The sequence below is a fragment of the Cydia strobilella genome, chromosome 26 (assembly GCF_947568885.1).
Source record: "Cydia strobilella chromosome 26, ilCydStro3.1, whole genome shotgun sequence".
Classification (NCBI taxonomy): Eukaryota; Metazoa; Arthropoda; class Insecta; order Lepidoptera; family Tortricidae; genus Cydia; species Cydia strobilella.
Genome location: NC_086066.1, coordinates 2,084,882 through 2,101,412, shown reverse-complemented (window position 1 = coordinate 2,101,412; position 16,531 = coordinate 2,084,882). Strand labels below are relative to the sequence as shown.

Here is a 16,531-nt window from a genome sequence, read left to right as displayed (position 1 = left end):
TGAAGCTTACACACATTGATCCGGTATGTACAGCTACCGTCACGGAATTTGAAGGTTTGTCACTTTTGAAACCATTACATAGAATCAAAAAGTGACAAAACTTCAAATTCCGTGACGGTACAATGCAACTTAAATATAGGCCATGGATTTTACATTATTTTGTAATTTATTATGAAATAAGAATAAATAACGAGTGCAAAATTCTACGAAAAGGCAAAATATTTTTCTGTAGATCTGAATGGAGTCCTGATTTTTATTTAGAATTCCGTGATTATTTACAGAAAATAATCCTTTATTGTATTTAAATACATAACGAACGAATACAATAATACGAAACTGACTTCTGATTATTTAGATTCTATTGTTACTGCAACTAGTGCGATGTGATGTAAATTATTGTAAATATTAAATTAATTTAAAATCATTTGGCTGTTATCTCCAATTCAACTATTGGCCGTCTGGATCAATGTGAATAAAGCTTAGAATTAACTGCGTATGCAATAAATATCATATTATCCTCTTTTTATAAAATAAATTTAGGAAATAAGTAGGTAAATAGAAAAAAAAATACATTTACATAATGTCCAGAATCATGGCTAAAAACATACTATACCTATGTGTTTACTCATATTTCACAGTAACAAACAAAATATTTAGATCACTACGGTTTCTCCCACTATTATATTAGTCGCTTTTGGCGACATGCGACCGTAGTGATCTAAATATTTTGAAATATGTCTCACGATAGTTCAATTTCGGGTAACAAACAAGAATATATTTTTAACACTTTCAAAACTAAGCATTTAAAAATAAAAAATAACAAGATATCACGAAAAGACTTAAAAAAAAAGAGCAATAAATATGAAATTTAACTTGTAAACGCATTCAACTCCAAAATTCGGGGCAGCTATTATTTTAAATGTAATTATTATTTAAATATTACTTCTACAATACAGATAACCCCAATATTGGAACCATTAATTTTATATTTTAAATGCCCCCTTAAATAACGTTAGCATACATGCATACATAAGCGTACAATGTTTATTACATTTTTTTTCCTTTTTTTAATTAAAACGATTACATTAAATACATATTCTTGGAATGTTTTGTGCATCGTTTCCATAAATTTCGTTTATATTTTATGTGAGAATTGACTTTTGACTTTAAAGCAGAGTTTGAGAATATGGCATAATTATCTTAATAAATAGGTTATTATTCTAAAGTGACTCGTATTCGAGTGATTATTTGATTATTGTTTTGGATTATAAGACTTGGTCGCGAACATTTTAACCTACTGCCGTGTATGTAGTACATTTTTCAGACTTAAGTGACGGATACATTAGACATAGTAATAAAAACTGATTACTAATAAGAAAGACAGATAAATCTTACAATATTGTGTTTTTGTATAATATCATAGAGAAAATATGAGTAAGAAAAGTGCTAACATCAGTTTTCTTACCAGAACGATATTTATTTCGTGTTCGATATCTAGACCATCTCGTTGTAATGGATTTATCAGTACCGCTACTTGACACCAGATGTCACGAGTGTCGCGACTGACGAAAAATGTATTGCTAAAACAATTTACAACTAATATTACAAGCAGGAGTTGAAAATAGAGTTTTTTTAATCCGGTCCGGTTATAATATTACCTGAAAATGGTTGAGCATTAGACTTTTCATTAGACGCGACATCTATTGTCAACTAGCAGTACTAATAAATTCGCTACTTGACGCTAAATGTCGATTACGAAAATAACTCTCGTTTTGGTAAGAAAACGGATGTATGGAGTTAGCACTCTTTCCTTAATTACCTTTATATTTCTCTATAATAATATGGATAAAATCTTGCGTGCTTTTTTGTTTCTTACGAGTTTATAAATATGGAACTTTCAAGTCATCAGAAAACAGTCTCAACGGTATTTTTGAAATATAACAACATAAATTGAGCTACATTATTTGTTTATATAAATAGAGATGGATCCAATTTATAACCACTGTCCCTATTTAATTAGATTAACTTTTTTTATAAGAGTTAGTATAGCTTAATATTACAATAACCATATCTAATTCTACCATACACATTGTATATTATCTTAGAGTACGTACAGGCGGCGCGGCGAGACAGTAATGAAATAAGTCAAAAATTTCGTAAAACAACGGAAAATCTACTTTTAAATGCACAACCATGTATAAATTCTCTATTTTTTTTTTCATAGGACAACAGTTTTTTTTTTTAAAACGTTAATTTGTAACTTTTTACAAAATTTTTGACTTACTACCTCAAATTTTCAACAGTGGCATCAAAGTAATCAGTCTTTTGGGTTGGGTGGATTATCTACAGGATTGAGATCATAATTATTGACAGTTTTGACATTTTTAGTTGGTGGCTTAATTCATTGTGTTGATAAAACTATTTCAGTTCAGTGAAAACTTATTGCTCAAAGTTTTTTTTTCTATTTTAATTAAGGCAAACTAGATGTTAAAATGTACACTTCTATTGTGTAATTTATGCTACTTACGTAATACAAAATAAAATCTAAAAATAAATCAAATTTCAACGAAAAAACAGAAATTTTAAATACTATATCGGACGTTAAAAAGCTATTTTGTAAAAAGTACTAAATTTCAATATGAACACGTGGTACATGAATTAAGCCATTATCTCGCCTATTTGAGAATCACATACTACAAAATACTTAAAAAAACTTTCTTTTTTTTCGAATTTTGAATTATGCTTTTTCACCTATAGGCTACTTATGATACGCTACTAGTGCTTACTCTAACTAACACAATAGTGCTAAAAAAAGGCTTAGATTACGAACAAAAAACTTCAAAATGTGGTAAGTCTTTAGTAAACCCTGTTTTGAAAATAAATTAGGGCAGGTTCGTTTTCTTATAGACTTCAGTAGATAATGTGGCTTAGATTTATCTAGGTTTATATTTAAAAAAATATATATACAAAGAAAATAGAGCGGGTAGACGTTTTGTATGTAAAACTTCTGCTCGCTATTTCTTTGTATAACAATTTCTAGCAACGAAAACTCGGACCAGACATAGAGTTAGACCAAGCTAAGTTGGCAGACTGTGCAAGTGTTATTTAAACGTCATAATCTCATAGATGTTAGACGTTTAAACACTTCACCGTCTGGGATATCAAAATCGCTGCCAACTTAGCTTGGTCTAACTCTAGATATATGTTACTTAAATGTTCATGTCAAAGTTCACATTATTTCAGACTATCGAATTAAAATAAAAGCATTACTTCGATTGTGTGGAGGCGGCTAGGTTACAATGTTTTTATACATTAGTCATATAACATGTAGACGAGCCTGATGGAAAGCGGTCATCGTCGCCCATGGATATAAACAACTTCAAAATAGCCACATGTCTACAAGACTCATAAGAAAACGAAAGAGTCGGTACTAATTTATCGATTGGCCTTAATTTCTCTAAATCTCAGTAAAATGGGCGGGAAATATCATGAACACATCAAACTTTAGTTTCGGCAGTGAGCACCTAGATGTTTGCGCCGTCCGGTAGAGGCCGTTAGTGCCAAAGCAAGATTTTTAGTATAGAAGATATTTAGGAGAAAATAAGGAAGAAATTCATTGATTTTTACATAAAAATCAGATAGTCGAAAGATTAGTAAGTAGTTGTCAAAAAATAACAGGTGTAATTTCTTGTGAAATATCTTTTTATTATTATTGAGGTTAAATCATTGATTTGTTGTTACGAACAGATGAATTTAATGCAAATAAAACAAATATTGAAAATAAACGCTTACGTGTAACTGTGTAATATTCGGGGCATATTAGAAATAGTAATAAATAGTCAGACTAGTAAGTTTGGTGGGCATAGGCAGTAGCGGCATCTAGCGAATTTGGTCAGCAAACTCAAACAAAAACAACTTTAACCTTATATCAACAACAATATGGCATAATTCGCTTTTTTTTTTCGTAAAAAAGACGATAAATAAAAAGGTATACAATAAAAGATAACTAGAATTGAAGAAAAGTTAATATTTGAGCTAGATCTAGGATATTACTTAAAGTTATTATTATTTTTGTGTAAAAATATAAATATGGTAACCAATAAGTCTAGAAAAGAAACTAGAATTGATTTTAGAGTTCAGAGTAAATAATAAATAAAAATAAATAATATTTCTGTCCTTTGATTTAGTTTTAAAATGAATTTGATTAAAAGGAAGCCCAATATATTATTTTATTAATCATGTTTGTTTTATTAAAAAAAAGGACAGAAACTGTATAACATAATAAATGGCTTTGCGACTGTCAAATTACATTTTGACAGTTATTGCAAAACCCATAATTCTGTCCAAAAAAATCTATGCAATTCTAAATTTGTAATAAATTTAGAACTCACATAGTTAAATTTTTTTGACAGATTTAAATTACAATTACATTGCAATTTTAAAGAGTATGTGTGTATTTAAGTTAACTGTGTGTATTACTTATGCTTGAAATAATCAAATGTAAGCTAAGTGGGTTACTTCTTAAGGAAATATTAATTTATTGCACAAGTATTATTGAGTAGAATATTCACACATGCTCTTTAAGATAATAAAAAAAAACCATGCACTTACTCTATGATTTCATCTAACTTTTCTCGTCTCTCAATATGTCCAGACTCTAAAATGTGTGCCATCAGGATGGATTCGCCAGCGATAGGATTCTCGAAGCAGAGGGAGCAGGCATACACAGCTTCTCCAAAGCAGACAATCTTGTTAACATCCCGGTACATTGTCATCGGATTGAGCACTGTACTTGGCTGTATTTCTTTTCCAGCAGCAACACACTTCTTTATATAAGCTGTTTTGTATTGGAAATGTATCTTCTCACAATGTGTTTGGCTTAAAATGTGACGTAGCAGACTGTTCTCGTCAGTTTCAGTGACTTTACAAGATGGGCAGTAGAATTTTATAACATTCTTGCATTCAAAGTCTTGATTGCTCACTTCACTCTTGAGTTGAACACTGTGGACTTGTACGTAGAATGTGATACGTTCAATGGCTGGTGTCTGAAGCAAATCGTTGTACAGGCTTGTGTCTTGGAAGCTGCAGTAGCTAACAATTTGATCGAGAGATTCGGAATAAGCTGTTAAGGTGGATGAATCTAAGCTGAAGTTACCGATTGATGATGTTATAGATTGATTTGATAGAGATCTTTCATCCGATTTAGATGTCAAGCCAGAGTCGGCTTCAGCTTGAGAGTGACAGTTACAGATACATTTGGAGTCATACAGATCTGTGTTCTGTTCTTCTGTGCCAAATAGATTAATCATGGCTTCACGCAAATCCGGAAAATCAAAATGTCGCATTTTCTTCTTACGCCTCAGCTTAGTTGTAAATGGTTTTCTTTCTTTTGATTCATTTAAATAACAATTGACAAATTCATCTATAGTATGTTTCACAGACATGAGCTGCTTTTTAAATTTTTGCTTGGTAATAACGTCTTCTTTTTCAACAATGACATTCCATGGGCCTGAAGGGCTTGGAGCGCGGCTGTCCACGAATGCAGCATCTAGCATCTTCGGCTGTTTGACTTCACCCCCTGGTACAGTTGGCACAAGAGATCGGCAATGAAATATTTTAGAGACTTCTATATTAAATTGGAAATCAGACAGAAGTTTATTCATGAAACAATCAATTTTCTCTAATTTGTTTTGATAGTTCAGAAGGAGTGAGATCCTTTCTTCTTCATTCTTATCCAACTCCATGTCTCCAAAAGACTCAAGGCTGGTAGACCGTATCAACTGTTCTTCCTGAATTGGTTGGACTTTGCGACACATTTTGACTTTCTCTCGTGATGTTATAGAACAATCGGAGTCTGAATGGTCTGGGAGAGACTGAATATCACCGTTATCATCAGAATCATCGTCAGACAAACCAAAATCAAATGACTTGTTAAAATCAAAGTCTTTGAATATATCAGCACTCTGGACTTCCAAATGCACATGTTTAGGTGTGTTCTCGCTGGGGGTATCATCAGAATTTTCCTGACTATCGCTAATTCTTGCGTCTACATCAACCTTCAGTTTTTTACATTTTCTTTTAGCTTTCTTTGAAACTGGCGTCTCAGGGACGTTTAAGATATCAGTATCAGAGAGAGAAGACTTCTTAGCAGCAAAATTTTTAACTGATTCGGGTAATTTTAGGCTTGTCGCATACCTGGATGTGGAATCGGGTTCCGTCCTATCGAAATCTATGCTTTCTGATGTTTCGCCAAAATGCTTTTGCGCTCGTTTGGCCTCCTCGTACTCAGTATCGCCTGGTTTGCCGAAATAATTGATGTTAGAAAGCATCTTCCTGAGAGAAAACGCCATTTTTGTCCTATCTAAGGCTCCAATCGCAGAAAAATACTCCCCTCGTACCAATCAGCTGGTGACAAAAATATTTTCATTTAGCTACACGTATAGACGAACAAAGAGAAGTGAAGATGACAATTATTGAACGATCATTACCTTTTATCAATCCTCCAGCGAGTAACAAAGAGTTATTAAATGTATCACGTCATTATAACAAAGAAAATGCAATGTTTTATTTCAGAATACCTGCTAAATGTAAAATATAAAATTGCGACAAAGATTCTAGATTGACAACAAATGGTATACTGCACGACTAAATTAAAAACCACTACGCCATTCTTCTTGGCGCTAGTGGTCATGGTATCAAGTACCATAAATATAAATAGAGCAGCAATATGTGACTTTTTAATTTTTACAGATAGCAAAGTACATGGCACATCAATATTTGACGAAGGTTTGAGTAGCACCTATATAATATATTATTCTATCATAAAATATTAAATTACTTTTATCTTAATATTAATTTATTTCTTTTAACCCATTTTTCATTATTAATTAAATATAGTATGGTATATTTTGGTCTACTTAAACATTTACAGCTGTCAAGTGCCAATGAGTCCAATGACATGCCAATAACCCCATTCTTGACGTAGTTGACGTTTTGTGCAACAAAAGCAATGCTGAAGGAGCTGAACCAAACAACAGAATCTCGTGTTTTACTCATAAATCTCATAAATTAGCAATTCTGACCACCATGAAGCCCACAGGCGACATAGACTCGCTCCGCACCGAGCACGAATCCGACGAGCAGTGGACAGTGCGGCGGAACTTCATGATCGAACATAAAGACGATTTTGGAGAGGACGAGTTGATCACGTTGGCGCAACTCTTTACCAATATCGAGTTCCTTGGATGCAGGTAATTTTACGTGGTTTTTATTTATTTTGTAACACGCAGTTACGACGCGCCTTTTCTCATAGCGTCAAGAATACCCAAAACTTATGGCATACGTGCCTTCATGTATTCAGGTGCTATGGGCACGACAACTCACGACGATTATTAAAAAGACCTTAAAAAATAAAAGAGCGCACAGGTTTTTGGCCGCAGCGTAACTTTGTTTTTGCACGCGTCCATAGGGTATGGTAACTGCTTATAATTAAGCTGGCCGTTTACTTATTTGCTGTTGACGTGGAACTGACTAAAAATATCGATCTATTGCAACTGTTATCAATAATAGGGTGGATTTTTTATTATTATAATCCATGTTAATGTGTAGTTATAATGTAAATAATGATGTTAGGTTAAAGTTTCTTAGTGAGAATAAAGAATCTTAAACCTAAAGTTGATATAATCATTGACTCTAATATACAATTTATTTTCACCAGATACCCACCAGAGACTATGAAGAGGATAGCGAAGCTGTCGGAGAAGGTGGCCTCCAACTACCGGGACAGCCGCAAGAACAAGTTGAAAAGGACGTTTGTGCAAGCCAGCAGCGCTGCCGAGCAGAAGGCTAAGAGAACTTTCAAATAAATGTGACATAGATTAATCAGTTTCAATCCTTGGACTGCCACAAACGTCGACGCGCGTGGCCCAATATGATCCTTCAAACATTCTGACCACATACACAATGCAGTGATTAGCCATTAGTGGATTAGCCATGTGATAAAAGTAGTAAATGCCACGGGCCCCGCTCGTTTGGGGGCCCCGCCCACCTTTACATTGTTGCCGTAAAAAAAACCAAGTTTCACTTAGTTCACTTTGTCCAAGAGAATTAAAACAACCCATGGACCCCGTGATAGAATTTGCTACAGGCCCTGCGCTGGTTTAATCTGGCACTGGTCACGATGACGCGCGTACGACAATGGCGCTCAAAGGGTTAAGTAACGTAAAAAGTATAATATTGTTATTATTAATCATTCATAATATTTAGTCTCTGTTTGTAACTTCATCTTTGTAAAATTTGTTGTCTGCACCAGTCCCTCCACCTTAAGGGCTTATTACACTTATCCTGCCTTCGGACGGTGAACGATCGGCTACGACATCGGCCCGATATCGGGCCAAAGGATCATTTTCCGTTTCACGAAGTATTAGCACGTCGTTTACAATATTTCTTGGTATAAAAAAATTGTTCAACTACAAAAATATCAAACATTAAACATTTTTGGCAATTCGAGGCAAAGTATTTTTTACATGTTCAATAACTTCAATATTTATTTATTTATTTATTTTATTTAATCTTTATTGCACAAAAGAAAATACAATCGTACAAAAGGCGGAATATCGTTAATGATGTTCTTATATTTCGTGAAATGGAAAACGATCTTGGTCGGGCGCGACGTCGGGTCGGCCGCAATAGTAAAGGGCCCTCCACACTCGTGCGCGGATCGCGGCGCGAATCTCCGAACGCGAGTGTGGAGTTTAGTTCGCAAATCAGCGAAATCGACTCCACACTCGCGTTCGCGGCTTCGCGCCGCGTAGTCTGGAGCGGGCTTAAGGCCCGACGGCAGGATAAGTGTAATGATAAGCAATTTTTTTTTTCTCAATTGCAACCCGCTATGCACCCCCAATGATTATGGATGGTATAGAAAGGATCGCAATCTCTTATGGCAGAATTGTTGTAAAAGTGACCGCGTTAAGCTTTAAATAATAGTTCCTAATCTCTCCGGTGGCGCTAGTTAGGCTCTGGGACATGAGTATAACATGAACTATATAAGGCAACAAATAACCCGACCAAATTACGTAGGTTGTTTTTGGTAGTATTTCGGTGTATGGTGGCGCCGCCTAATTACTGTTTTTTGATGGACACTTTTCATACATAGAGATTTGGCTCCTTTATACAGTCTCCATGCCGATGATGATGATAAGCATACCCTGGATTTTCGGGTGTGGGAATGATTTCGTGTGTTTATTACTATGTTTATTGTAAAACAGGGACCGGCCCGCTATCCCTTATCGGGGTTTTATAAGGGTATTGCATAAGGCTTAACTCACCATACCCTTTGCCAGACGAAACCCTTTGTTTTGCTTTTAAAAACCCTTATATAAAGCTACCACATTTGAGTAATCGGTAGCCCAAATACCCTTACAAAACCCTTATCATCCGCTCACCAACACCTTGCATATTGCTTATAAGGGTTAGCCTTATAAAGGGCTTCACTTTTAGCATATAAGCGTGCTAATTTAAGTCGTCTACCTTGTTCATAAAGCACACATTACTTCGAATCCGAGCGATCGTCGGCGGCGACGGCGGCGTTCTTTGACTAGGCACGTATTTTCTTTCCTTTTCATACACTACCGTAGATATATACTAATCCTGTCTCTTTCACGCAAAGGGAAACCTTTATAAAAAGCGCTTAAAGATAAGGGTAACCCTTATTAAGGGCTAGCCTTATTTTTGGTTAGCTTTTCGGTAAGGGTTAGTCAAAGGTAGGGGTATGAATGGGCTTGCAGTTCAAAAGGGAGAGTCTTTCAATGTGTTAGCCGTGTTTAAGTGTCGCCCATTGAAAGGGTTTTATCGCGGAAAGGGTTGTCCGGTCCCTGTTGTAAAATAGTTACCAAACTATAAATAAAAAACATAGAGTAACTTATACTAGAGCGGTACTGTCATAGTAAATTTTGTAACCCCAGTAAATTCACTGCCATCTGTCGACACACTTTAAAACTAAAAATGAAGATTTATAAAAATACGATAAAATGTATTTAAATATGGATAAATGTTTTTTTTATTTGCATTAATTATTTTTATATGATTTTGACCCATGTTCTTTTACTGATATGCGATAAAATTATAAATAACGAACGAAACCGTCAACGCCCTCTATACGAGAGTAGGCCAAAACTAGTGGCGCCATCTGATCGAGAATCAAATTTTCGTGATTTTCGAGGCACGTTTTTTCTTTGATAAAAAATAAGTAGTAAGCTCCAAACGGACTTAGAAATGTTCAAATAGTTTATTTTTAACAATTTTTACCTATTTTTTCTAGTGTAAAACATTCCCGCACCCAAAAATTCGGTATGATAATAAGTAACTTTGATTTCGTTGCCACATATTGCGTTGCAGAGAAATTAATTTCCTTGAACTTAGGCCTAAAGGTTGCTTAAGATTGCTTACGTACTGTCCGCGCGCGAATTCCGTGCACGGCTGAGGAATGTTAGGAATGTTGGGCGTCATGACAGTGTGAAGGTGACTGGTGTCATATTGTACGTACGGGCGCGGCGCACACCCTCCCACTTCCTCGACCTCCGAATGCACGGAATTGGCGCGCGGACAGTAAGTACCTTAAAGCTTACTAGTGTATCTTAGCCTTACAATAGAACAGAGTATTCATTATTGTAATAAGTAAATAAAAAGCTATTTTCCCTTATAATTTTTTTTTTAAAGATCTTTCATTTGTGTCGGTTATAGTTTTATCTATCTCATGTAGTTCGGCGACCTAATAGTGTAAAATAGGTAACGGACATCCAGAATTACAATCGCATTTATAATATTATTAGAGACAAACTAATTTTATCAAATTACTGAAGCTGTGAATTTTAATCCGGAGGTCGCGGGTTCAAATCTCGGCCCGCACCTATTTTCTAAGCGTTACCACTAACTTTTCGGTGAAACATCGCGAGGAAACCTGCATACATCCGCGAAGAACTTGTACTATTTAATTGATTGAGCATAATAATAACATAATAACATTAATTAACAATAAACAAAGCCTTACAGTAAAAATTAAACTACAATTAACTAAACTAAAACTACTATAAAACTAAAAATCAAAATCTAAAATGGGCCCCCGTGGCATTGAATATTATAGTCGATTTGGAAGCCCATACATGAAAGTACCCAATTACAGTTTGGTATACGAAATCTTAATTCAACCATTACATAATATTGTCTTCGGTTACCGCGATAGTTACTCATGAAATAAAAAATAAAACTATGAAAACGGATTATAAAGAGTTCGAAACGTCGGGATGTATTATAAATTCAATATACGCGAAATAATCCGTTTTCATAGTTTTATTTCAACCATTACAGTCGACGAGTAGAAAAACCGGTCAAGTGCGAGTCGGACTCGCGCACGAAGGGTTCCGTACCATTACGGAAAAAAACAGCAAAAAATCACGTTTGTTGTATGGGAGCCCCATTAAAATATTTATATTATTCTGTTTTTAGTATTTGTTGTTATAGCGGCAACAGAAATACATCATCTGTGAAAATTTCAACTGTCTAGCTATCACGGTTCATGAGATACAGCCTGGTGACAGACAAACGGACAGACGGACAGCGGAGTCTTAGTAATGTAATAGGGTCCCGCTTTTACCCTTTGGGTACGGAACCCTAAAAACTATTTTATTGGTGAACATTTCTAAGCATATTGGAGAAATCATTTATTTTACCGCTCATAGATCGTCCATACTGGCATTTGTACGGACGATTTCCGTAAAATTTAAATAGCAGGGACAATCGTAAACCGTAAACGTGAGGTTAAGTAAACTACAATCGACTACCGTTAGCATTATCTAAAACACAAGCAGAGACATCTAGCGACAAATTGCGAAACTAAATCTCAAACTTTTCGTTGCCTGATTTATACGCGAACCGCGAAGTTGAGTTTATTTTTATAGTTACCATTTATTATAGCGTTACTTATGTACAGTCGCCATCAGATATATCGGAGCGGCCAAGGCTCTCACAAGTATATGAACACGCCTCTATTGTCAAGGCGTTAGAGTGCGTGTTCAGATATTGTGACCACCTCGGCCGCTCCGAGTGGATATATCTGATGGCGACTGTACCTAATAATAAAATGGCATTAAGGATTGCATCATTTTATCATTTTTAAAAGCAAAATGATAATTTGCATGCGCCCCATGATCGTCCGGGCCCATTAATGGCATCATGACAAGTATAGTTGGTCAAACCAAATTGGCATTAGGTAAATAAGAACCAGAATAACTATATACTCATCCTTTTTTTTGGGTGCTAATACTAGTGTAAGACAAAGATAGTACCTATGATTATCTCTGTCTATGTTTGAAATGAGACAGTCCTTTGATAAACTATAAGTAGGTAACCTTTTTAGGGTTCCGTACCCAAAGGGTAAAAACGGGACCCTATTACTGAGACTCCGCTGTCCGTCTGTCTGTCCGTCTGTCACCAGGCTGTATCTCGTGATCTGTGATAGCTGCAGCAGCTGAAATTTTCACAGATTATGTATTTCGGTTGCCGCTATAACAACAAATACTAAAAACAGAATAAAATAGAGATTTAAGTGGGGCTCCCATACAACAAACGGGGTCAGTACTTGGATGGGTGACCGTTTTTATAGTTAATGGTACGGAACTCTTCGTGTGTGAGTCCGACTCGCACTTGGCCGGTTTTTTGTATGCTTGTAAAGAGGTTAAGCCTAAATTATTTTCTTTTGTCAAACCTCAAACTTAAACCTAAATTTGAGGTTGAGTGTCACTCTGTTACGTCTAATAAATACATTTTTGGCATATTTTTACTACCTACGACAAACTACAACGACGCATTTATTAACTCTTGATTATTTCCAATATAGAATTATGGGAAACGGTAGTAGGTTTCAACGAAAAGATTACTTACTTACTGCGAATGTGTTTGCCTCTAGCTCACAACATCCAGCCAGACCTGCATGTTGGTGCACCGCCACATCGCTCAGTTCATGTCATAGTAAATTTTGTAACCCCAGTAAATTCACTGCCATCTGTCGACACACTTTAAAACTAAAAATGAAGATTTATAAAAATACGATAGAATGTATTTAAATATAGATAAATGATTTTTTTTATTTGCATTAATTATTTTTATGATTTTGACCCATGTTTCACTGATATGCGTTAAAATTGTTAAATAACAAACGAAACCGTCAACGCCATCTATACGACTGTAGGCCAAAACTAGTAGCGCCCTCTGAACGAGAATCAAATTTTCTTGATTTTCGAGGCACGTTTTTGCCTTAGACTGTATCTATCTTTGCGTATATACACGGGAAGTAGACTGGATTGATCAAGGGATGTTATGTTTAATTGCTGTCGATTATAATCTGATAACTTGTTTACAATTATATTTCATGGAATGTTGGTTGTTTACTACGTTTGTAAGTATTTAAAGTTCGTAATTTGTTAACAGCAGTTATTTTACGTTTGGTGGTTGAGTAGCAACGTTCAGAAGTGAGTTTCAGATAAATGTTAGTTTCCAGGTTTCCAGTGTTTAATAAAATTGTCAAAAATAAACCTAATAGAAAATTCAAGTTACCTAATTGAGAATTTTTACGGGAATTTGGATAACCTATTGGCTTTATTTGGGTGTCATGTATACGAAAGATGTGTCCCGCCGAGTTAAGAGTCCTTATTCCTACAAACGAGCGTATTTTGCAAAATGCTACCTTTTTCATTCAACATTACGACGTAACTATTAGTATTTATGCAAAAACTTTTAACGTTCTTAAATAATCATTTCCTAAACTAGCGGCTGAAATAGTTAAAGTTTCCATTTTGTCTTTTTAAACCTAAAATAAATGAGTTTTCAAAATTTGCAGTGAGAAGTGTCGTTTCGGTTGCCAATTTTGCAGTAAACAAGAATCATTTGGTACATGAATGATTACAATTCAATTCACCATATCTTGTACGAGGGGCTGAAATGATTGAAAATCAAAGATTCATTGAAAAAAATACCGCGCGTCAACGCCATCTATTGAGTGTTATTTCGTGAAATCGATGAACGCTCCAGGGAATAAGGGCTCTTAATTTCTTGCCGGTATTACCCATATTGGGATACCCTCCACCAGTTAAGGGGGGATTCAAATCATCTCGAGGTCGTGGTGTAGCTTTTTTTGACGTTCATAAGCGCATTGTAATATGCCTACTTGAATAATAAACTTATTGGAAATTGGAAAGAGGCAGAGTGCGGCGGAGTGGTTGATAGAGAGAAAGACAGATGAGACAGACATGGAGCACACATTTTTATTATATTATAATTAAGCTACATACACGTGTTAACCGGTGGGCGGCAAGAGACGGAGAGCGAGTCAGAAAAGAACGGTATAGTTTGACAGTGACAGATAATGTATCATCGAGTTCATAGATTAACAGACTAAACAACTGTATTTTTGAAAAAGGGTGTACATACATTCCAACAAAACTATCTTTATGTAGGTAGGTATCTACCATCTTCAATATAATAAAGAAAGAAAGAAACTTCCTGCCTCGCACAGCTAAACTGCGGAATGAACTGTCGCCTGCGGTATTTCCGGACCGATATGACCTTCAAACCTTCAAGAAAAGAGCGTACTCCCATCTTAAAGGCCGGCAACGCACTTACAACCCTTCTGGTGTTGCGGGTGTCCATGGGCGGCGGTAATCGCTTACCATCAGGTGATGCGTCTGCTCGTTTGCCTCCTATTTCATAAAAAAAAAATTGTATGTTCAGCTTTCTCAGGATCACGAGCGATAGCTTCTTCTTTTTTAGGGTTCCGTACCCAAAGGGTAAAAACGGGACCCTATTACTAAGACTCCGCTGTCCGTCTGTCCGTCCGTCTGTCTGTCACCAGGCTGTATCTCATGAACCGTGATAGCTAGACAGTTGAAATTTTCACAAATGATGTATTTCTGTTGCTGCTATAACAACAAATACTAAAAACCGAATAATATAAATATTTAAATGGGGCTCCCATACAACAAACGTAATTTTTTTGCTGTTTTTTTCCGTAATGGTACGGAACCCTTCGTGCGCGAGTCCGACTCGCACTTGGCCGGTTTTTTTATTTCTGTCGATAGACCTTACAACAGAAAAAAAGAGCCCCTAGTTTTTTTCATTCCGTCACCATATACTTTGTATGACGGTAACGGAATGTACGGTACCTATAGAAATGTATGGAAATGTTGGGTCTTCATCTCCCGTAGGGATTGAAAACCCTATATGATTATGAGTAGAATTAAATAACATTAAATGTCCCAAATAAAAACAATAACAGACAAATTTCTGTAAAATAGATATTTTTACCACAATGCTTAGTAATAAAGAACATAGAGTAACTTATTCTAGAGCGGTACTGTCATAGTAAATTTTGTAACCCCAGTAAATTCACTGCCATCTGTCGACACACTTTAAAACCAAAAATGAAGATTTATAAAAAATACGATAGAATGTATTTAAATATAGATAATTTTTTTTTTTTACTTGCATTAATTATTTTTATGATTTTGACCCATGTTCTTTCATTGATATGCGTTAAAATTGTTAAATAACAAACGAAACCGTCAACGCCATCTATACGACTGTAGGCCAAAACTAGTAGCGCCCTCTGAACGAGAATCAAATTTTCTTGATTTTCGAGGCACGTTTTTTCCTTAGACTGTATCTATCTATTACGGAGTTATATCTATCTTTGTAAAGAATAAGTGAAAAACTGTCTCAACTGAAACATCCGGATTACCGGGCCGCCGCTCTACCAACTGAGCAACCGAGACTTACCCCGTTGACAGCGAATATCCTCGATAACCTTCATAGAATTTGCCAGTCTATATATTAATCGGTCTCTAACAGCAATGAGAATAGAGTATATAGAGGGTTATTGCCATAGTAAATTTTGTAGTTACAGTATTGCCATCTTTGGCCACATGATTAAAACTAAAAATGAAAATGAATAAAAATATCAAAAATATAGATAAATAAATATTTTTTATTATTCTTAGAACGCCATATGACTTTGACCCATGTTCTTTCACTGATATGTGTTAAAATTGTCAAATATCAAATAGTGTCGCCCAGAGACCGGACAACCCTTTCCGCGATAAAACCCTTTCAATGGGCGACACTTAAACACGGCTAACACATTGAAAGACTTTCCCTTTTGAACTGCAAGCCCATTCATACCCCTACCTTTGACTAACCCTTACCGAAAAGCTAACCAAAAATAAGGCTAGCCCTTAATAAGGGTTACCCTTATCTTTAAGCGCTTTTTATAAAGGTTTCCCTTTGCGTGAAAGAGACAGGATTAGTATATATCTACGGTAGTGTATGAAAAGGAAAGAAAATACGTGCCTAGTCAAAGAACGCCGCCGTCGCCGCCGACGATCGCTCGGATTCGAAGTAATGTGTGCTTTATGAACAAGGTAGACGACTTAAATTAGCACGCTTATATGCTAAAAGTGAAGCCCTTTATAAGGCTAACCCTTAT

The 16,531-nt window shown here is 35.5% G+C and overlaps 2 protein-coding genes across 2 annotated transcripts; one reads left to right on the top strand and one right to left on the bottom strand.

The window, feature by feature from the left end:
- Window positions 1-3,151: 3,151 nt before the first annotated feature.
- On the bottom strand, window positions 3,152-6,624 carry LOC134753316 (uncharacterized). Its single transcript, XM_063689167.1, has 2 exons — window positions 6,489-6,624; window positions 3,152-6,405 (listed from the first exon to the last, which is right to left on the bottom strand). The coding sequence occupies exon 2, from the start codon at window positions 6,348-6,350 to the stop codon at window positions 4,608-4,610; it is 1,743 nt and encodes a 580-aa protein (XP_063545237.1). The 5' UTR covers window positions 6,351-6,405; window positions 6,489-6,624; the 3' UTR covers window positions 3,152-4,607.
- A 402-nt stretch (window positions 6,625-7,026) lies between these two features.
- Window positions 7,027-10,682, top strand: LOC134753090 (partner of xrn-2 protein 1-like). The gene is made up of 2 exons (XM_063688854.1): window positions 7,027-7,250; window positions 7,718-10,682. Exons 1-2 carry the CDS (start codon window positions 7,087-7,089, stop codon window positions 7,863-7,865), a joined length of 312 nt encoding a protein of 103 aa, XP_063544924.1. The 5' UTR covers window positions 7,027-7,086; the 3' UTR covers window positions 7,866-10,682.
- The last annotated feature ends 5,849 nt before the right edge of the window (window positions 10,683-16,531 follow it).